We start from the raw sequence: 21,888 nt of genomic DNA, 5'->3' as shown, positions 1-21,888 counted from the left end.
TATAAGGATCAAAATGGGTTAGGTTGAGGAAACCTATGGTGGTTTTGCGGATGATATGGTGGATGGCCTAGGCAAAATGCCAAAATGCCAAAATTTTGATGGAGTCAAATGATGTTGGAGCCTATCTAGATGGATGGGGGATGTCAATAGCTACCCAACGAGCTAAAGAACGTCATAATTGGACTCCCGGAGTGAAAGTTATGGCCGAAATGGTGTGGTTGGTGGGCTAATTCTGAGGGGTGCGGGCACCCGGGGTTACGGGGTGTGGGTGCCCGGGGTGGTTAGTGGTGGTGGGCGAAATTTGCCCAGGGGTGCGGGAACCCGGGGGTTTGGGGTGCGGGTACCCGGTGGTGGCCGAATTTGGGCGAAAATTGTGGGAAATGCAAGATTTGGTGGATTTCGTGGTGGGAAAGGTGGGGATGGTTGGGGGAAGGCTAGATCCACTTGCCAAAAAACAAATCCATGGACCAAAACAACAAAATCTCACAAGAACCAACAAATTGCAAGAAAATTTTTTGGGGCTATTTTTGTGAGGATTTTCAAATTGGGACCAAAAAGCAACGAAATTAGGCTAGCAAATGGGGGTAGGGACTCCAAGATGTGAATCACCCTTGCTCATGATACCAAGATGTTGTAGGGTGAAACCCTAGGTGGGATCTTCTCACACTGGGGGGGGGGGGAATTGATGAACACACAAGAACACAAGGAGAAGAATCACTCAAACAAACCCAAATGACACATCCACTAGAGTAGCATACATGAGATCCACAAGCATAGAAGAACAATTCAAAGAATATAGCACTAGGGTAAAGTTCTTCCCACTCCAAGGAGATGAGGTCTTGATGTTGATCTTCTCCAAGAGAAGGCCTTGATAATCCACAAGGATTCTTCCCAAAGAGGGGTCTTGATCTCCAAGAAGAGGGGATACAAGGAGAAAAGCTCTCTAATGTCTATCAAATACTTTGCTAACCCTAAAAACGAGCTAGATGAGGAGTACTTATAGGCTAGGGACGAATTGGGGGTAAACCAAGGGTACATGGGTAAGTTATCCCGAAATGCGCGTAGCCACGATGGAGGGTCCGGGCACCCGGGGGTCGCCGGGAGACGGAGGGCCGGGCACCCGGGGGTGTGAGGCCCGGGCACCCGAGGCGTCCAGGGGGCCGCGCCCTTGGCGGTTGTAGAGGGCCGGGTACGCGGGGGCTGAGGGCCCGAGCACCCGGGATGGGCGGAGGAGCGCCCAGGCAGGGGGACGGGCACCCGGGGCGGCCAAGGCCAGCGCCAAGGTAGGGGCCGGGCACCCGGGGCCTTCCAGGCTGGGTACCCGGAGTGTCTAGGGGCGGCTCCCTGCCAGTGGCCGGGCACCCGGGGCTGCATGTGGCCGGGCACCCGGGGTAGTCCGGGACCTCCGCTTCTTCGTGCTTCGCGTGTCCTTCTTCCTGCTCCTTCTCCATGTGTACTTGGGTCTCCCTCCTAGATTCTTCATGGACTTCTCCGTGGTACCTAAGAATGCATAAGGTTTCCATTTGAGGTAGAATCCAACTCTTATGTGAATCCGAATGAAGCTCAAAGAGGAAAGAGTTAACCTCGGTTTCGATGGCACGTGCGCGAGCTCTTGTCATTGGTCCTCCTCGTGGTGCTTGATGAGTTGTAGTAGAGTCCATCGGGATGATGGAGGGATGCTCCGCATCACTATCTCTCTCGGGGTATCTTCCATCATGCACACACCTTGTCACTCGATCTCCCACCCATGTAGTCCCATCACGATCTCCAGGGGATCTCTCTATTAGAAACACACACACTCTCTCCTCCCCATGCCTGCATTTTCTCCATATGTCTCTCTCGACCTCTCTCCCTTGTTTGCCAGACCTCTCTTTGCTACGTGCAGGGGCCTTTCTCTCTCCGTTGCAAACAAGCACACACTATCTCGTCACCTCGCTTCCGCTCTTGAAAATGCATGCGTGATATGTTTTCATAAGACACACACCTTTTCTCTACTTTATCGTGTCTTTTCCATGTCTCTTTCACACGCACACACACACACTTTTTGTACACTCACTCTTTCTATTTACACACATACACATACACACACACACACTCTCTCTCTCTCTCTCTCTCTAGTTAGGTACTCTCTCACGTCCATAACATATGGATGTTTCAAAAAGTCAAACCTCAAAAAAGTTTGATCAGGTATATGTGGAGAAAAACATTTATATCTGGAACGATCAATAGATTCATCACAAGATGTACTTAGTTCATATCATATATCTTTGGTACTGTAGATATAAGTAATTTCTTTATGAACTTGGTCAAAGTTTCAAAAGTTTGACTTTTCAAAAAATTATAGGCACTACATTATCGAACGAAGGGAGTAGCTCTTTCTCTCTCTCTCTACTATCTCTCATGGGCCTCCCCTCTCACTCGATCTCTCTTTACCAAGGGATTATACGGTAACTGTGTCAGCGTATAGCTCCGTTATTGTTTAGTTGACCGGTCAACCAGTCTACATGGTGCCTTGTCAGCTCGTGTTCTCTATCTTGGTATGCTGGCCCATGTGGCAGTGGGTGAAATAAACAAACTAGAGGCCCATCTGACACGCTGTGAAATAAACAAAGTTGAAACCACTCGCGGTAGCACCCCGCATGCTACTAAATTGAGGGCACACTTCTTCCGCGGTAATAGGCACACAACAACAACCACACACTACACCACTGCGCGGCGGCATGCATGCAAGGACTCCTATCCTATGGCTTATTATACTGGCAACAAATGCTTACACTGTGGCCAACCTCTTCATGTGCTCCTAGGTAAAATGAGTAAATGAGAGGAAATTAAGAGAAAGAGAGAGAGAGAGTGAAAAATTATCAGTAGCCTTAGAGCCAACCCTATCCTATGAGCGAATGATATTGGTAGCTCTTGATGACATGATAATCTTATATAGCCAGCTACTCTAATATGTTATCTTCTTTTGCAGATAAAAGAAGACCTGAAAGTGAAAAATGTGCTGCAATATAATAATCTCATCGAATGCCTTCATCTCCATCTTACAGAAATTGATTTGATCGACTACCGAGGCACCACATCTGAGATGAAATTGGCCAGGTTCTTTGTTCTGGAGGCAAGTGTGCTCAAGGTAATGAGGTTTGGCGTTCTCTGGCGCAACAATGAATGGCGTGTTGATCACCACAAGCGTCTAAGCCTAAATGCCAAAGGCTCCGTAGAAGCTAAATTTGTTTTCGAAACATCAAGTCGCAAGAGACTCAAAAGTTTATTTGCCCATTAGTGACTTGTCAGGGCGGTGGATTTTAGTTTGTACGATAATGCTGCATCCACCTAAAGCAACGAAAGTTCTTACGTAAACTTCCTAATAATTCCCTCTTCGTAGGTGCAGCACTACTCCTAGCATTTGTAATACAGTTTGAACCTTGTAATATTACGACTATCCAGCATGAGGTACTATGTTATGATAAATATTCGCGTGCATAGGTGCGGCAACGATATACCCATTACTCGAGTAAGATATTTATTATTACTCGTGGCAACACTCGGGGATTATCTAGAACACGGCTAGTTGTAAGCAGGGTAGCTCTATAGCCATGATGATAGTGACTGCACACGGTGAGGCTGACTTTGGTATGCCGAACACGCCGCCTACACTCAGTTGTCATCTCCGGCGTAGGGTTTTGCCACTTCACTGTGAGGAGCAACGCGTAATAATTTGATCAATGGAGATTGAGCACGAAGAGCGGGCACACGGCCAGGTTGAGCACGCCGGTGCCGGAGAGGGTTCTGTTGTGGATCTGTGGGAGGGGAGAGTTGGCGATGGAGATTGGGTGGACTAATTGAGTGAAACGCGGGCAGGCGGTGGGGGGGTGTTGGCGGCCTAGGTGAAAAGGTGCAAATATCCCGGTCGCCACGCGGAAAGGCCTATGCAAACGGTTGCCTCTAAGCGTTCGTGTGCACAAACAACATAATTTCGTTTGAAATGAAGGCGTGCTAATTTTTAAATGAAGACGTGAGTTCATCATTTCGCCTCTAATTTTTCCCCACGGTAAGCAATCACCATTATACCATAGGTTTGATTTGCTGGCGCATTTCAGGTCTCGTGTGCTATATTTAAGACATTTTTTGGCATTTACCATGCATTTTGGCATATAAATCAAATCCTAGCCGGAACTGTATGTGCCGATGAAAGGGATGAGGATTGACGTTCGATCTGGGAGCATCCAACGGTCAGACATACGATCCGTGGGGTTCGGGTTCTGGCCAATCACAACACACGACTCAGATCGCGCGCGCGGCAGAGGGGGCATCGTCCATGATTTGGTAGGCACACGGGTTTCGTGAGTGAACCGCGTGCTATTTGAAAAAAATTACATGAACTAATAGCATATTTTTGTTTGAATGAAAACATGAGTTCATCGTTTCGCCTCCAAATTTTTTCCACGGTAAGAAATCACCACTGTGCCCTATGGTTCGATTTTCTGGTACATTTGAGGTATCGTTTGCTATATTTGAGTCATTTGCTATCGTCGCAACTACACGTGGGTGTTAGCAAGATCATTTGTGTGTCGCTTTGTGAGTTTTCATTCATTGTCCGAGAAACGGGACAAAAATTCAAACAGTTCGGCCGCAGGGTGCGGCCAGAGGCGTAGGCCTTGTTGTTATTTTAATTACATGAAATGCATATAGAGTCCAAAAATAACGAAAATCGACGTGTCACCGTGGCGTGCTCTCAGGATCCCATGGAAATTTTTTGGTAAAGTTTGGCACAAGTTTTGATGCTCACACCTTCCAAATCGGAGCATCTCACAAGAAGGATCATAGTTTCCAAAAGGAGATGCGTCACTTCAGACTCCAATCGTCGGTGACTACATCGTTCCGCCTCGAATTTTTTTTCATGGTAAACAATCACGTATATACCCTAGGTTTTATTTTCTGGCCCGTTACAGGTCTCATCTGCTATATTTAAGCCATTTTTTGTATTTAGTGCATATATAATCAAAACCGTACTACAACTACATCTGGGTGTTAGTTAGCAAAGAAGGTGTACAAATAATTTGTGTGTCGCTTTGCGAGTTTTCATCAATTGTCCGAGAAGCAGGGAGAAGTTTCAAACATTTCGGCCGCGAGGTGCGACCACCGACGTAGGCCTAGTTGGTATTTTAATTACAGGAAATTCAGATGAAGTCCAAACATCACCAAAATAGGCGTGTGCTCGTGGCGTGCTCTCATGACCTTGTGGAAAAAAATGGTGAAGTTTGGCACAAGTTTTGAAGACCGCTTCTTGGAAACCAGAGCATCTCACAAGAAGGATCATGGTTTCCAAAAGGAGACGTGTCAATTCAAACTCCAGTGGCTGGTGACTTCATCGTTTGTCCTCATAAAAAAATTCACGGTACACAATCACTATTATACCACAGGTTTGATTTTCTAACGCATTTCAGGTATCGTTTGCTATATTTAAGACATTGTTTGAATTCAACGTGCACTTTATGGATATAAATAAAATCACAACCGGAACTGCATGTGCTCTCGAAAGGGATGAGGATTGTCGTTCGATCAAGGAGAATCCAACGGTGCAGACGGTAAAAAATAACGATTGTACCCTATGGTTCGATTTTCTAGTGCATTTGAGATCTCGTTTGCTATATTTGAGTCATTTATATATATATATAGGATTGGACTATTCTGTTACTAGTAACAGTATATTATTCTGTTACTATTAGTCCCTGAGGCCCGATCCATTTTGCACAAGCCGGTGCTATCGATGTGGCAGAAAAAGCCCACCCACTCCCCAGCTTCTTCCTCCCATCCCTGCCGGCTCCACCCCTTGCTTCCACCGCCGTTGGTGCCGCCCCTTGCTCCCATGCACCGCCGGCCCCTGCCTCGTTGCTTCCACGCGCCACCAGCTCCGCCCCCTGCTTCCACCCGCTGCCGGCAGCCGGCCCCTGCTCCCACGCGCCGCCGGTCCCTGCCTCCCTACTGCCACGCGCCGTCAGCTCCGCCCCTTGCTTCCACCCGCCATCGGCGCCGCCCCTCTGCTTCCACCATGCCACCGGCCCGCCTCCCCGTTGCTTCCACTGGAGCGCCGTCCCCTGCTTCGCGCTACTGGCCCACCTCCCCGCTGCTTCTACCGCGTCGCCGCCCCGCACACAACCTCTTAGTTGCCGGTCGCGTCGTCGCCCCTCACCCAACCTCCTAGCCGCCAGCGCCATGGCCCCGCCACCGCTTCGCAAGCCTCCGTCGCCCCCATCTCCTCCTGATCTCGCCATCAAGCTCCCCGACCACTCTCTGCAGTCATAGGCTCCGACCGCCACCCTGTTTCCCATCTCCCCCAGCTCCGGTCTTCCAGCGAACCACCTACACCCACAGCCACAGGTCGCCGACGTGACCCACTTCTTCTACCGCAGCGTCCCTGATGTCGATCTCCAGCGCGACAACAACCAAGCTGACCTGCCCTCCGTTCACTGTCGCCACCCTGCATCGTTCAACGACACAGCACCAAGCCGTTCGATGCCGCAGCTCGGGAGGTGCCCATATCAACCTTTCCACATCTCCCCCTAGACGTTCATGCTCCTCTGGTGTATATTCAGTTCACATTGTAGCTATGGTCATTCTATTATGATTTTCAGCTCATCTTGTGTGGTTTCTTTCTTCAGTCCCAAGTGGCAAATTTGTTCTGTAGCATATGGTATCATTGAGCTGCACTTGTGTGTACTATCCATCTCCCCCCTGCTCCTCAAGCGCCACTGCTGTCTTGTGCTTGTTGTTCGACACATGTTTGTCTTAATGCTTAGAGAAGAGACTTGTTTTCTGTACTAAACTCATTATTAGTTAGGTGTGTATTATTTGGTCAGTTCATGAAAAAACACAGAATAGTTGGGTGCGTGTGCAAAAATATCATCAGTTCACGTTTCAAAATTATGTAAGTTTAGATATATCACCTAAAATAAATTCAAAGAAAAATTATGTAAGTTCAATATGTGTGTTGCTACAATTTTGCACTTCTTGTCCAGTCATACTAGTACTAATGAATAACGAGTTGATTGGAAAATGTAGGGGTTGAAGTAAACCCTCTCGATATAACTAGTACTGATATATGTGCTCCGCCTGCACATTTTTTCGTAAGTTCTAGAATTCGTAGAGCTTTAGTCCATCTATGTTGCTTCTGCGATAACTTACTGCCGCTCGTGCTCTCCGCCTCCATCAGCTCCACCTCGCCGGAGCAATCAGTCCAGAGGAGGAGGTGTAGCCGGTCCACCCGATCTTCGACGTCTTATTCCACCTCCAAAAAGTTTCTTTTCATCATAGTACTGGGGCTAGATACTTTTACACATAATTCATACTAAACTGTAAGTTATCTCTGAAGCACTCTGTGCAGGAAATTATCTCATGAGTTGTGTGTAGCATTTGTGCCTGGTGGGTGTTCGTATAAATCCCTAGGTGGCCATTGTTGGTCAGTTTTGTGTGCTTCAAACATACTTCAAATTCTTTTCTAAACAAATTGTTAGTATGACAAAAGATTTTTTTCTTATTTTGCTGCACAACCATGGAAGTTTAGAATACATCAGCAGTCTATGTGCGTCCAGCAGAGGTGATTTTTTGCGCTCGACTAATGCAAGCCTTTTTTTGTGCTACTTAGTAGTTTATGTAAATGCTAGTGAGATGAATAGCTATAGAAGTGGTTTGTGCTGATAGTACACGGCTCATATTTTTCTTAACGGATACTTATGCAGAACGCTCGAGCGACATTCACCGTCGGCACCATAGTCCACTCACCGTCGCAACGATGAGGTCTGGCCGTCGTCACCCACGAGCGCGCACTCGCATCCCTCGAGCTTCAAGTAGTGTCCTCCTCTAGCTGCAGGTCGCGTTCTCCCTCCAGTCGCAGGCCAATGCTATGATGCACATTCAAGGCAGCAAGCACACCACATGTCGCAGCGCCGCCGTCAAACACATGTGTGCATCCGTGCGGTTGATGCGTGTGTGCTTTAGGTATGCATCTCAATGCCTCCGCCCTTCCTCTTTTCATGTAGCATATTATGAAAAAATTAGACGCTTTCAACTGAATAAAAAATGTGTCACACAAGTTCAGGTATAACTGCTGCATGACTTCAGAAATCTGAACAAACAAAGCTCAAACCAATAGCTAATGTACGTGATGTCAAGTTTCTTTCGGTTCAGTTCAATATCTAAAATCCGTTCGCTAATGCTGAGTTACCCAGGAATGAGACCATGGGGTCAGGGTCAGTGGAGGTGACAGACAGGGTTGATTCGGATAGGGCGTCCAAGTGGGCGCGCAAGAAGGAGAAAATGTTGTGCTATCGTTGTGGAGACAAGGGTCATTTTATTGCTGAGTGCGTGGCTGAACTATGTGATACTTGTGGCAAGCCCGCACATGATTTGGGGGAATGTCCGCTTTTGCATGATCTGGCACCGTCCCTTATGATGTATGGAGTGTATTGTGCTGAACTCACGTTCTTTGAGTCTCCTAATGAGAGGGAGGCTCCTGACAAGACCCAGAGCATGACCACTGGGATTGTCAAAGTTACCAGAGGAGAGGTCTCTGAGACGCAGATTGTGCAGAGGCTGAAGGAGTTAGCTCCCAGTGACTTCCAGTGGGAGCTCGTTAGTCTCGAGGCAAAGTTGTTCAGGGTTGAGTTCCCTTCGGTGGAGAATTTGCAGAGACTTCTGAGTTTTGGGATGTGCAAAGTGCCGGGTACAGATTGTATCCTCGAGTTCCATGAATGGAAGAAGGTCAAGCCTCAAGGTAAGCCTCTTACTCAGGTTTGGCTGCGTTTTTCTGGGGCTCCCTCGAAGCTGATGCAGAATGCTAGGGTCGTGGCTAGTTTGGGCATTATGGTGGGGAAAACTGAGAGAGTGGATATGGCTTTTACCAGAGCTCACGGGGTAGCCCGACTGCTGGTTAGTGTTCTGGATATTGAGTTCGTGCCTGATGTGGTCAAGTGGACATATCGAGGCCAGGTTTTTAATCTCGTGATTGAGTTTGAGGATGAGAGTCTGTTCGCCGAGGCGGCTAACGGGACTGATGTTGATATGCACAAAGGAGATGACAGTTCGGGAGCTAAGGAGGCACCGGTCGATGATTCTGGATGAGAGTTGTCCAATGGACCGGGGTCCGATTCTCAGACGCTCGGGGATGGGACGATACCACCCTCCTCGGTGCCTATGACTTCTCTGAGATTTGGGTCTTTCGAGCCTGCTTCTGCGCCTCTCAGACTTTGGAGTGATCGGGTGGAGTCTGACGAGGTTTTTGAGCACGCGTTACCTGCTTTGGATTTTGAGGATGCTGTGAGCCCCGTCCTTGGGGCATCGCCGATCTCGGTCAGGGGAGAGGAGGAGGAGTCTAGGCAGGTGGCCACTCCCTCTCATACACAGCACGTTGACTCTCCTCAGGACGAGGTTCTGGTGGTGGAGGTCTTACCTTCGGGAGGGGGTCCGGGGCAGGTGGCCTCGGCTCTCTCTTCTTCTTTCGCGGTGCCGGAGCTGCAGGGGGCGGTTCCGCCTTCTGAAGGGGGCTCGGGGCAGGTGGCCCCGGCGCCCTCTTCTCTTCTCGCGGTGGACGAGGTCTCAGTGGTGGCGGTCTTACCTTCGGGAGGGGGTCCGGGGCAGGTGGCCCCGGCACTCTCTTCTCCTCTCGCGATGCCGGAGCTGCAGGTGGCGGCTTCGTCGTCTGGAGGGGGTTCGGGGCAGGTGGCCTCGGAGCCCACCTGGGGCGCCTAGGGTGGCCGCCCATCCTATGGTGGGTGGGGAGTTCGGGCAGGTGGCCCATGCACTCCCCTCCCTCGGTGCGTTGCCGTCTCTGTGCTGTGGGGTGCGACCGACGTTGGCGGCGCCTTCGAGCGCCCACCGCTTTCAGGCGTTCCCGCTGGTTCGTCCATGGAGGCCGACCGGCTGCGTGTTTGGGGTGAGGCAGGAGGCCCCACCCCGAGCAGGGTCACTCGGGAGGAGGTTATTGCGTTTGGAGGGATTCCGGATCCGGTCTCTGAGGGGCGACGGATGAGCTGCTGTCTCCAGGATCAGCCGGAGGTTGACGACATACAGCAGCGGTGCGCCATGAGGGCGGCCAAGCTTCGTGACGTTGAGGTCACTACTGGTATGTCGGTTAATACCTCTAATTCTATCTTGCATTTTTCTAATGTGGAGATTATTTATAATGCAAATCAATTAGGAGTTTCACTAGGAAGTAATGATAGTGAAATTTCAAATTCCGTTAATGATATCCTGGATCTAGAGGCAGAGCGGGCTTTAGAGATGATTCGTAACTTAGCAGCGGTTAAACCCATGAATGATTCTGATTTTGATGCTTTGGGGGTCAGGGTGCTCGATAATTTTTGTGCGGATCTTATACCTCCCCTACCTGAGTCTAAGGAGGAGGATGATACATCTGAGAATGTCGTGGTTAGACCTTCCGAGCCTGGTGGTGAGGACCGGCTGGAGAGTCACAACATCCCTAAACGCAAGTGGAAGCGGAAGATCTACCCGGCTTCCGCAGTGCGTAGGAGTGCTAGGATCCGAACGGCTAAAAATTTTTATGACGAAGTATGAAAGGAATCTTTTGGAATAGCAGAGGTCTGGAAGACTTGGCTAAAAGAAGGTTTCTTGCAGAGGCGTCTATCGAGCATAGGTTAGATTTTATCGCATTGTCGGAAACTGGTAGAGACAATTTTTCGCCACAATTTCTAAATACTTTATCGGGAGGAATTGATTTTGACTGGCATTGTCTGCCACCGAGAGGGAGATCGGGTGGGATCTTACTCGGAGTTAGATGTGATTCGCTCGAAGTCCGAAGTGTGGTGATGGGAGACTTTGCAGTTAAGTTTCGGGTGCAGTCGAAGGCCGATGAGTTTAATTGGGCTCTGGTGGCGGTATATGGTGCCGCACAGCCCGAACTCAAACCTGAGTTCTTGGCTGATCTAGTTAGGATTTGCGGCTCTGAGCAGCTTCCAATCCTGGTGGGGGGTGATTTCAACATCATCAGAAGGCGTGAGGAGAAGAACAATGATAACTTTGATGGGAGATGGTCGTTCATGTTTAATAATATCATTGAAAGCTTGGATCTGAGAGAGATAGAGCTTTCGGGGAGAAAGTTTACCTGGGCTAACGCGCTGCCAAATCCGACGTTTGAAAAGTTGGATCGAGTGGCTAGCGTCGAATGGGAATAGAAGTTTCCCTTCGTAACAGTTCAGGCACTTTCCCGCGGTATTTCTGACCACACACCTTTATTTCTAGACTCTGATGAGGCCACCCACTTGGGAAACAAGAACTCGTTTTCGTTCGAGCTTGCTTGGTTTGAACGAGATGGCTTCTTTGATCTCGTAGCCAGAGAATGGGCTAAGGATGCAGGAGCTAGGACTGCGCTTGAGCGTTGGCAGAATAAAATCAGGCACTTGAGAAGTTTCCTACGTGGGTGGGCTAAGCATCTTAGTGGGATTTATAAGGTCGAAAAGGAACGGCTCCTTGCCCTTATTCAGTCCCTGGATGTAAAAGCAGAAACCACGGTTCTATCGGCCTCGGAGCTTCATGCCAAGCTTGATGCGGAGATGAGATTGAAAGAGCTTCTTCGTGAAGAAGAATTAAAGTGGGCGTTGCGGGCCAGGGTCCGACGAGTAGTCCAAAGGGACGCGAACACTCAATTCTTTCACATGATCGCTAATGGCAAACACAGAAAGAAGAGGATCGTTCAGCTTGAACAAGATGAAGGAACGGTTTTAGGACAGGAGAACCTAAAATTATACATTACCGAGTATTACAAGCAGTTGTTTGGGCCTCCAGAGGATAACTGTGTTTCTCTGGATGAGTCTAGGATTGAGGATGTTCCTCAACTTACTGCTATTGAAAATGATATTCTGGCTGCTCCTTTTTCTGAGAAAGAGGTGTTTGAGGTCATATCACAGATGAAAAACAATAAGGCTCCCGGCCCGGATGGATTCCCGGCCGAGTTCTATAAGAAGTGCTGGCATATTATTAAGGGGGATTTGTTGCCGTTGCTCCATGATTTATTCACTGGTGACCTTCAGCTTTTTCAACCGAATTTTGGAACGATAACCCTGCTTTCTAAGAAAATAGAGGCTGTGAGAATTGAGCAATTCAGGCCCATCTGTCTTCTTAATGTTAGTTTCAAAAAATTTACCAAGGTCGGGACTAATAGGCTCACGCAGATTGCGCATTCTATGGTGCAGCATACCCAAACTGCTTTCATGCCGGAGAGGAATATCCTAGAAGGGGTTGTGGTCCTTCATGAAACGCTCCACGAGATCCACATGAAAAAACTAGATGGAGTTGTTTTCAAGGTGGATTTCGAGAAAGCGTACGATAAAGTCAAATGGCCTTTCCTTCAACAGGCCTTACGCATGAAGGGTTTTGATGAAGCCTGGCGACGCCAGGTACAATCTTTCACGCAAAAAGGGAGTGTTGGAATTAAAGTGAATGATGACATAGGTCATTATTTCCAGACACACAAGGGCCTGAGACAAGGTGATCGAATGTCTCCTATTCTGTTCAACATTGTGGTTGATATGTTGGCAATTCTGATAGGCAGGGCAAAGGAGGCCGGTCAGGTGGGTGGCTTGGTGCCTCATCTAGTTGATGGAGGTGTGTCCATCCTGCAGTACGCTGATGATACGATCATCTTTATGGAGCACGACTTGGCAAAAGCAAGAAATATGAAGCTGGTGTTATGCTTATTTGAACAATTGACCGGATTGAAGATTAACTTTCATAAAAGCGAGTTGTTCTGTTTTGGTAGAGCCAAGGAGGAACAAGAAGCTTATAGGCAATTGTTTGAATGTGAATTGGGGACATTACATTTCTCGTACTTCGGTATACCCATTCACCATCGTAAGCTGACAAACAGAGAATGGAAGTGTATCGAGGATCGGTTTGAGAAGAAACTGAGTTGCTGGAAGGGCAAACTCATGTCATATGGAGGCCGATTGATTCTGATTAATTCGGTGCTCACGAGTATGCCAATGTTTCTCTTATCTTTTTTCAAAGTCCCAGTTGGTGTTAGGAAAAGGTTGGACTTCTATCGATCCCGATTCTTCTGGCAAAGTGATGAACTAAAGAGAAAATACAGACTTGCCAAATGGGATATCATCTGTCTACCAAAGGACCAGGGGGCCTTGGTATTGAGAATCTTGAAGTCAAAAACAGATGTCTTCTCAGTAAGTGGCTGTATAAATTATCAGTTGAGACTGAGGCCACGTGGGCGCAGATTCTACGTAGTAAGTATCTGCAGTCCAAGACTTTGTCCCAGGTGACAGTGAGACCGACTGACTCGCCTTTTTGGAAGGGACTTATGAGAGTCAAAGCAGCCTTCTTTAACAGGACAAAGTTTATAGTCGGTAATGGCACCACCACTCGCTTCTGGGAGGATACTTGGCTTGGTGAAACGCCGTTGGCGCTTCAGTATCCGTCCCTGTATAGTATTGTTCAACGACGTGATGCTTTTGTTGCAACGATTTTGCAGTCCATTCCCCTTAATATTCAGTTTAGGAGGACGCTTGTTGGCAACCATTGGGAAGTGTGGCTCCATTTGGTGAGTAGACTGATGAAGGTTCAACTATCTCATCAGTCCGATCAGTTGTGCTGGAAACTTACTAGGTCTGGAGAGTTCACAGTTAAATCGATGTATATCGACGTCATTAACTCTAGTGCCATTCCTAGTTCCAAATATGTTTGGAAAGTCAAAGTTCCTTTGAAAATTAAAGTGTTTATGTGGTTTGTACATAAACAAGTCATTCTAACAAAGGATAACTTGGTAAAGCGCAACTGGACAGGATCTACTAGGTGTAGTTTCTGTGATCGGGATGAAACTATCAAGCACTTATTCTTTGATTGCCCATTGGCCAAAGTGTTGTGGCACACGGTGGACATTGCCTTTAACATTTCTCCTCTGAATTCTGTCAGCACGTTTTTTGGAACGTGGCTTGTTGGGATAGAGTCCGAAATAGCTAGACACATTCGCGTAGGAGTATGTGCTTTGTTGTGGGCAATTTGGAACTGCAGAAATGTTTTGGCTTTTAACAAAACAACAAATATTCATTTTTTTAGAGGTTATTTTCCGAGCCACTGCGCTGATCCGTATGTGGTCGTTACTCACTCCGACGGAGGCCAGGGAGCGTTTGGTTACTGGATCTATCAGCTGGGAGATGGTAGCTCGGGATATCTTCAACCGGTTTGGCTGGCGGTCATGTAATAGGATAGGCGATTAGTTTACATATCTTTGTTATGCTAGCCGGTTGTGGCCTCTTGGCATTTGTGTTTGGCGTTGTGGCTCTCCATGAGCTTGCCGTTATTTTGATTTCAGACAGTAAGACCTTGTTGAACCTCTTTATTTATCTATAAAGGTGGTCGTATGCATCGTTCTGATGCAGAGGCCGGGGAGTACCCCTTTTCAAAAAAATAATCTAAAATCCGTTCAGTTTAATTCTTATGCGTCGTCTTGGCAATGCATCGCGCAGGCACCGACCTCCTCTGGTTGGGCCACACCACCACCGACCAGTCCACAATGGTTGCTGGTAGCCGTCCAAGTTGAGAGCTGATGGTGGTTCATATAAAAAAAGAAGAAGCAAAAGGCAGTGATTCAGTATGTATTATATGTCCAAATTATTTTAATTCAGAACAAGGCTTCCAAACATGGTTCAGTTTCAGCACAAAAGCTCGGTTCAACAAAACCCATGCCGGCTTGGATATATCTTTGTAACCCAACAGATGTGAATGCTAGTCTTCTTACCGACTTGCCACTTAATAAGTTATTGGACTAACCAAAACTTTCTGTAGTACTAGTTAACACCTACTATTCAAGATCAATTTTGAGCTATAAGTTCCATTTGTCTTCCTTCCCGTTTTGATACATATTTAGGAATTACCTTTGTTAACTTTGGCATCCCCCGATGCCTCGCGCCCCCAGAGAGGCCACGCGCTGGATCCAGTAGGGCAACGCTATTGACACCGACACCGTAGTCCTCCGGTGTCACCCTTCCCGTCCCTGTCCAGGTATAGGACTGACATCAGTCCAACTCTTCCTCGCTTCTCCGTCCAAGCTCCTCGCGCCATGCTTGATGGTCATTTCATCATTAAAAAACATAAATTTCTTTCAGTTCTAAACGTGGACAGTTCTAGGAACATTTTTGTGCAAACCAAAAGTGTGTGATGGATGTTCTCTTCACAAATTTTGTGTTTTGAAGTAAATCAACATAGATTGTTGACACAGTAGCTTCTAATTTTTTGCACTGGATTTAGAGATATGAACAATGGTTGATTTTGATTAGTACTTGGCTGCGTGATATTTTTGAAACTAGGACGACCTCATCCTTCGTCTGCTTCTCTTTTCCAGCCGCATCCAGGACGACCTGGACTTGCTGCCACTAGGTGTTGGTGCACCTCCTGTTAGCTCCTAGCTGTTACCTAGTGTGCTTGATGCTACTGCTACAAAGAAGGTAATAAAAGAATATTCACTGCTGCTATTGTCTTGCAAGTTCAGGAATTGGGTCTGATGTTGTGTGGGCATGCATGGTGTGTGCTCTGTGTGTGTTATTTGTGCGAGATGTGAGCTTTGTGATGCTCTAAATAGGAGAATTTGTGTTCATTGAGATACCATATATATATATGGGTGCCATTAGTGCTCCCATTTGTACTTGGGCTTATCATAGTTCACAAGGGAGAGCTATTATGTACGGAAGTTCATGTATTGATGCCCCCGAAGTCCATGTAGCTCTACTGCCCTCATCGGCCTCAGCTATGTACGTCAGTCCAATCCCGTCGCCCCAGGCCGTTCACTGTCGCAGTGACCAGGCCATTCATAGAAAATGTTGATTATATTGATACCTAAAACTATACTTTGCTCACATTTGAATTGAAAAAGAAAAGGAGTCTCTCTAATAATAAGTTCATAGAAAAAACCAAAACAAAAATAAACAAAAAAACATGAAACACAAAAAAACCCATGAAATTTGTAGGGCAAACATAATAAGTTCTAAGAAAATAAATATAGAAGTTCATATTTCGAAACGAATGAAGTATTTGGGAACTAAAATGAAGTATTTCAAAGTACAGAACTTCTATTTAGGTTTCTTTGTGTACTTCTAATGTTACTGTGCATGAAATTGTCATTATTATTTTACATGTTTTACATGATTATGGTCATTTCGACCTTGACAAATTTCATTTCACCTTGTATGCTTTTTTCCGTTCATCTTACAGGTCGAAGGAGCTCCCTTCAGTTCAATGGATTCAACAAAAATAATCCCTGCTGCCACTGCATCCTGAGTTCAAGGGATTCCTTAGGGGCCTTCTACACCATCTTGCTAATGATGCCATCGCTGGATGCCACAGCCATGCTCGTCATTCTTATGCTGCCATTAACATACTGCTCCCTATTTTACTCCACGAAGATCTACAGAAATAAGTTATATTCAGTTCGCCACTTTTACAATTGATGGTCATATGTTAACAGAAACAATAGTTCAAGCTCCTAAAAAAGAAATTATGTGTATGCTACATCACTTTGAGGAACTACATCAAACAAAATAAGGATAGCTTGGTACTACTTGATTTATTTTTGATAGTACTACTTGAACCATTTCTGTTGTATACATTGGCTCCTATTTATTGTAACCTCGTCAAATTGTTGGATGCATGTGGTCCTTCTTTTGTGCATATTCAGTTTCAATAAACGGTGAACTGAATGGAAAAAAATCATGCCATCTACAGTGAAAGTTCAACAAAAAAGGAGAGCTCATTTACACGTAAAAAAATCATGTACATCTATAGGGAAACTTCAACTAAAAATAGAGTTCATTTACAGGTAATAAAAAATGATGTACATACAATTGGAAGTGTGTGCAAAGAAAGGACAATGGGTTTGAATTCACACACAAAAAAATCAATTGATGAACCTCACAAGTTCGGATATGATGACACCTTCAGTTCAAGTGATCAACCCCTAAACATGATCAACCCCTAATGTGTTATTGCATGAGGAGTTCCTAGTAGTTCATGTATTATTGCCTGAGGAGTTCATGTATTACTGCCCAGTAAGTAAACTATTAATGACTCTCAAGTGATGAAAAAATGGACATTAAACTGATGAAAACAAATGTCATTCAGTTCAACGATATAAATCATGCAGGTTCGGGGGACGATGATACCGTAAACCGTTGAGAAGTTACTAGAAAAATCATACCAAAAAATAGAGTAAAGTCAAGTTTGTGAAAACACGCTCCATACAAACCCATACAGACATCAGTTCAATTACTCTTTTTTCAGAACCATTCAAAATTATTCTATGAAAAATACCTAAGTACAAACACACACATTGATCAGTATGAGTACTCTGTTTTTCGGATGAAAAAATAGCGCGATGGTTCTCACCATATTCAAAATTACTCTTAAAATGTTGTGAATTTCAGAAACCGTTCAACACGATTAAGTTTCGCATTTTCGACAGCTTTCCAACCGTATATTATTTACCCCATTTCGACAAACTTATAAAACAATAGCGTTCAAAATCAAATTTGACCGTATTTGAATTGGAGTTTAAACCATAAGGAATTAGAAAAACATTTATATATGAAAAAGTTGTGCATTTTCCATAGCTTTCCAACGCCGTATCATATGCGTCAATCCGACAAACCCTTTGCAAAAAAAACGAAAATACGTTTCACCCAGAATTTCACCATTTTTCAAATTACTTTTAAATCTTATAGAATTTGAAAAAACAGTAGATATATGGAAGAAGCGGATTTTCACAAGCTTTCCAACGCCATCTTATTTGCTCAATTCCAAAAATTCGTTTGAAAATTAAGTCCAAAATACGATTCACGTTTTTGGTTTTGATTTTTTTTTCAAAGCTGCTCTTAAACCGTGATGATTTTGCAAAAACGTTCAATATACTTAAAATATAGTTGTCAAGAGGTTTCCAATGATATATTACATGCCCCGTTCCGACAATGAAATTGCAAAATTATTATGAACTGAAGAAGACGATCTGTTCAACAGAAATGAAAGCATCAGTTCAACCGCTCGAATTCATCAGTTCAACCACTCGAATTCATCAGTTCAATAATGGTAACAGAATAATATTGTGTTACGCGAAACAGAATATCCCAGATGTATATATATACATAAACACTATTCTGATCACGGGGTCAGAATATTATTCTGATCACAACCGGAACTTTCTGAGTTACACAACCTGAACTTCCCTCTGTAGGAACCCGACCTTCGGGCTATCTTCACAACCGTGTCTCCCCGCGTGAATTATTCTGGTCAGTCGTGTTCTATATGTTGTAAGTGTAATCTGCAAACAGTTTTTAACAACTAAATGCCCATTTTAAATAGGAATCACGCTCATTGGCGGATTTTGCTCTCGGGTCATGATGAACATGCGTCTGTTGCAATTTAATTGACTGAGTTGTTCGACCTGAACTTCCACCAGTGCTAGGTTGAACTTCCGCCAACATTGCCCAAATGGGGCTTGCGATATGTCATTGGAAAGCTATGGACACAAGTATCATGACCCAAGTTAAATTTTTGGCAAAATGTAAGCGGCTTAAGAGCAGTTTTGAAAACTGTTTTTTCTTCATACAAAAAACGTTAATCGTATTTTTGATCGCATTTCTAACCCGTTTATCGGAATTAGACAAATAATATGGCATTGGAAAACTGCTGCAAAACCGCTCCTTCCACATGTTGAAAGTTTTCTCTAATTCCCTATGGTTAAATAGTAATTTGGAAAATCGTAAAATTTCGCAAGCCAAACAGCCGAGTTCGTATTTTCGATGCCACTTCTAAACGGCTATCCAATTGAGGCAAATGATATGGCGCTGGAAAGCTTATGAAAATGCGCTACTTTTTCATGTTGAAAGTTTTTTCTAATTTTGAACGGTTTAAAAGTAATTTAAAAAACGGTAGAAGTTCTACCAAGTTCGTATTTTCAAGCTAATTTTTTAACCGTACGTCCGAATGCAACAAATGGTATGGCGTTGGAATGCTTGAGGAACGAAACTTTTCGGTATATATTGTTTCTCCCAATTCTTTACGGTTTTAAGTCAATTTTGAAAATGGCTAAAAATGTTTTTTGGCTGTAATTTGTACAAACTTTATCGGAATGGGGCAAATAATATACCTTGAAAAGCTACGAAAAATGAGAAACTTTTTCATGTAGATGGTTTTCTCTGATTTCTAGCCGTTCTCAAGTAATTTTGAAAAAAACGAGATCATGCGTTCTGCCTCTATCGCGAAACAGATTCTTCAAAAATGCACCGCGTGAAGAACTTGAACTTCTCGGCATGTCTACTTGAACTTCACTCTGTTTTTCACGTGCTTTTTTTTTCTCGTAGCTGTCCATCCACTCACCGGAATTTAGCAAGTGATATACCGATGGAAAGCTGCTGTAAAGACGCAACTTTCCCGTGTTGATCATTTTTTCATACTCGCGACAATTTTAATGGTTTTTCATCTGAAATTCATTCAGTGTAGTAGTTGAACTTCCTGCTGTTTTCACGTTGAACTTCTGTGACGTATTTTTGTTTGTAATTTTCTCATCAATTCGTCAGTGTTACACAAATGATATTCCTTTTGTACAAACATCTGTCACAATATTTTTTTAACTTTCTCCGACCTAGGACTTGAACTTATAACAACAAAAATTTGGACCTTGCCTTTTAATTCATTTTTCTCGTATTATACACACACCAAGTAGTAGATGAACCTTTTTCATTTTTATAATTTGAATTTTTATTTTCTTTTTGAAATCAAATTGCTCCCAAATAATAACTGAACTTCTTTGTGGATTGAGAAAATTGTTTTAAAACGCAAAAAACAATTTCATGTTTTTGAACATGGAAATACAAGGTGAACCTCTCTCGCAAGAATTTTTGAACTTCCCCGGACAAAGCACTTGAACTTCTTTCAACAAACCTTTTAAGCTTTTATTTTTTATACTTTTATTCTCACCTAAAATGCAATCCTTGCAGTACTTGAACTTCTCTTTATTTTCAATATGAACTTCTGTTATATTTTTGTGTGTACGTCGAATTACACGCAATTGAAGGTCGGACGTCATTTTTGCCATTTAAATTTTTGAACCTCTTCGTGTATTTTTAGAAATCGCAAAAATTGGAGTTTTTTAGTAAATGTCGAACTTCTTCATTATTTTCAATTGAACTTCTTGGTTTATTCGTTGGTAATGGAAAAAAATCAAGTTTTTGTAATAAATATCGAACTGCTCCGTTTTTTGAAATTGAACTTCTTGGTTTATTTTTTAGTAATGAGGAAAACCTGACTTTTTCATATACATTGAACTACTCTATTAAAAAAATTGAACTTCTTCAGTTTTTTAATTTGGACTTCTTGGTGCTAATCATTTGTAAGAGGAAAAATCCTATGTTTGTAATAAACATCAAACCACTGCGTTATTTCAATTTGAACTTCACTGCTTTGTAATTTGAATTGCTCTATTTCTTAATTTGAATTACTTGGTTTATTCTTTAGTAACAGGGAAAATTATAGTTTTACAATAAACATCAAACCTTTTTTAACTTCTTTTCTGAACCTCCCAAGGTTTCATCCTTGAACTTTTCATTTCTTGTTAACTCAAAGTTTTTCTTTTGCAATACCCATGGGTTTGTTTGTTGATTTTTTTATTCTTTTGGACTTACATATATATTACTTGGTTTTTATTCTTTGGGAACCTACTGAATAAGAACATAGCCTGCCCATGACGTACAAACACATACACATAGAAATTATACGTGCACACTGGATAGTAATACACGAACTCTCTAGAAAGTACTGAACTTCTTTGTACATATTTTTGGAGGAAATGTGTACAAATAACTCAAGGCAAGAACTGTGAACTTTTATTTCACCGATGATTTTGAACTTCTGCAATAATAGTTGATTTTTTCACAAGAGAGAAAAGGAAGATGTGGCTCTCTTGCCATGGAACGCCTTCCAACCAAAATTCTAGAAAATGGTCCAACCTAGAAGTTTTTGAACTTCTAAAATAATAGTTGATTTTTTAACCTTTGGCCGTGTACCTTTTATGAACTTCAGTTTTTGACGAATGCCCCTGGTTTTGGGAACTCCTCATTCTTTGATTTCACTAATATTTTTCAGCGACAGTAATACATGGACTTCACTGACTATTTTATTGTCAAGCTACCAAAGGTGTGGAACGACAACGCGCATCACATGCACTTTTTGACGAACCAATTCGTTGAACTATCATAGGCGGAGAGGAAGAACTTATCCGACCGTATCAATTTTTTGTTACTCTAGTGCTCTTCTTGACATTCTTGGGGCATTTTTTTTGCATTTTGTGGACCACGAGAATACATGGCAACTAGTATCTTATGCACATACATGGGACAATATGTATGTGTATTATTTTTTCTTGTTTATAATTAAAATGCTATTCTCTTTTGAGGCAAAAGCACAAACACATGCGGTGCACACTAGCTGGCTGCAAATCTGAAACTTTTCTTCAGGTCATGTGTGTGCGCGCACACACACACGACACACGCGGCAGCAACATAACGCACGCATGCACACCATGCAAACTGATGGAGTTTTGGTGGGCGAACCTGTACAGTTTTTGCATTGGTTTTGCATGTTGAACCGCATCATCTTTAGAAATTAAACTTCTCCTTTCTTTTATTTTCTTAATAAAAACACACCCTTGTAAAGGAAATAGGTATTTCTTTTACAAGTATACATGTGGTTGTACCAAATAATCCAACACGGACAATAGTTTTTTGAAGCACCAACCGTAGAACAATTGTTCTAGGGTAATTTTCATTAATAATAAGTATATTTACAAAAGAGAAAACAAAAAAAGAACCAAAAGGGTTTATCATA

General features: G+C 43.9%; 1 protein-coding gene across 4 annotated transcripts; it reads left to right on the top strand.

Moving 5' to 3' along the window:
- Window positions 1–5,750: 5,750 nt before the first annotated feature.
- Window positions 5,751–16,732, top strand: LOC109781419 (uncharacterized). 4 transcript variants are annotated; one of them, XR_012181774.1, is made up of 6 exons: window positions 5,751–6,530; window positions 7,737–7,995; window positions 8,096–8,154; window positions 8,226–10,117; window positions 15,362–15,464; window positions 16,228–16,732. XR_012181774.1 is itself a non-coding variant. In XM_020340018.4 (5 exons), the coding sequence occupies exons 2-3, from the start codon at window positions 7,901–7,903 to the stop codon at window positions 9,115–9,117; spliced, it is 987 nt and encodes a 328-aa protein (XP_020195607.1). In that variant the 5' UTR covers window positions 5,751–6,530; window positions 7,737–7,900; the 3' UTR covers window positions 9,118–10,117; window positions 15,362–15,464; window positions 16,228–16,732. The 4 variants fall into 4 exon arrangements, 3 of the variants coding, with proteins under 3 accessions (XP_020195607.1, XP_040242920.1, XP_020195608.1); XM_020340018.4 differs by lacking the exon at window positions 8,096–8,154; XM_040386986.3 differs by lacking the exons at window positions 8,096–8,154; window positions 15,362–15,464.
- The last annotated feature ends 5,156 nt before the right edge of the window (window positions 16,733–21,888 follow it).

Source organism: Aegilops tauschii, chromosome 4 (genome assembly GCF_002575655.3).
Source record: "Aegilops tauschii subsp. strangulata cultivar AL8/78 chromosome 4, Aet v6.0, whole genome shotgun sequence".
Classification (NCBI taxonomy): Eukaryota; Viridiplantae; Streptophyta; class Magnoliopsida; order Poales; family Poaceae; genus Aegilops; species Aegilops tauschii.
The sequence above is the reverse complement of the archived record's forward strand: the minus strand, read 5'-3'. Positions and strand labels throughout refer to the sequence as shown.

Excerpts from the sequence above, each read along its gene's own strand:
- LOC109781419 (XM_040386986.3), top strand. The coding sequence starts at position 7,901 with ATGATGCACATTCAAGGCAGCAAGCACACCACATGTCGCAGCGCCGCC. Across the intron at positions 7,996-8,225 it reads TTGATGCGTGTGTGCTTTAG|GAATGAGACCATGGGGTCAG; the intron begins GTATGCATCTCA and ends TGAGTTACCCAG.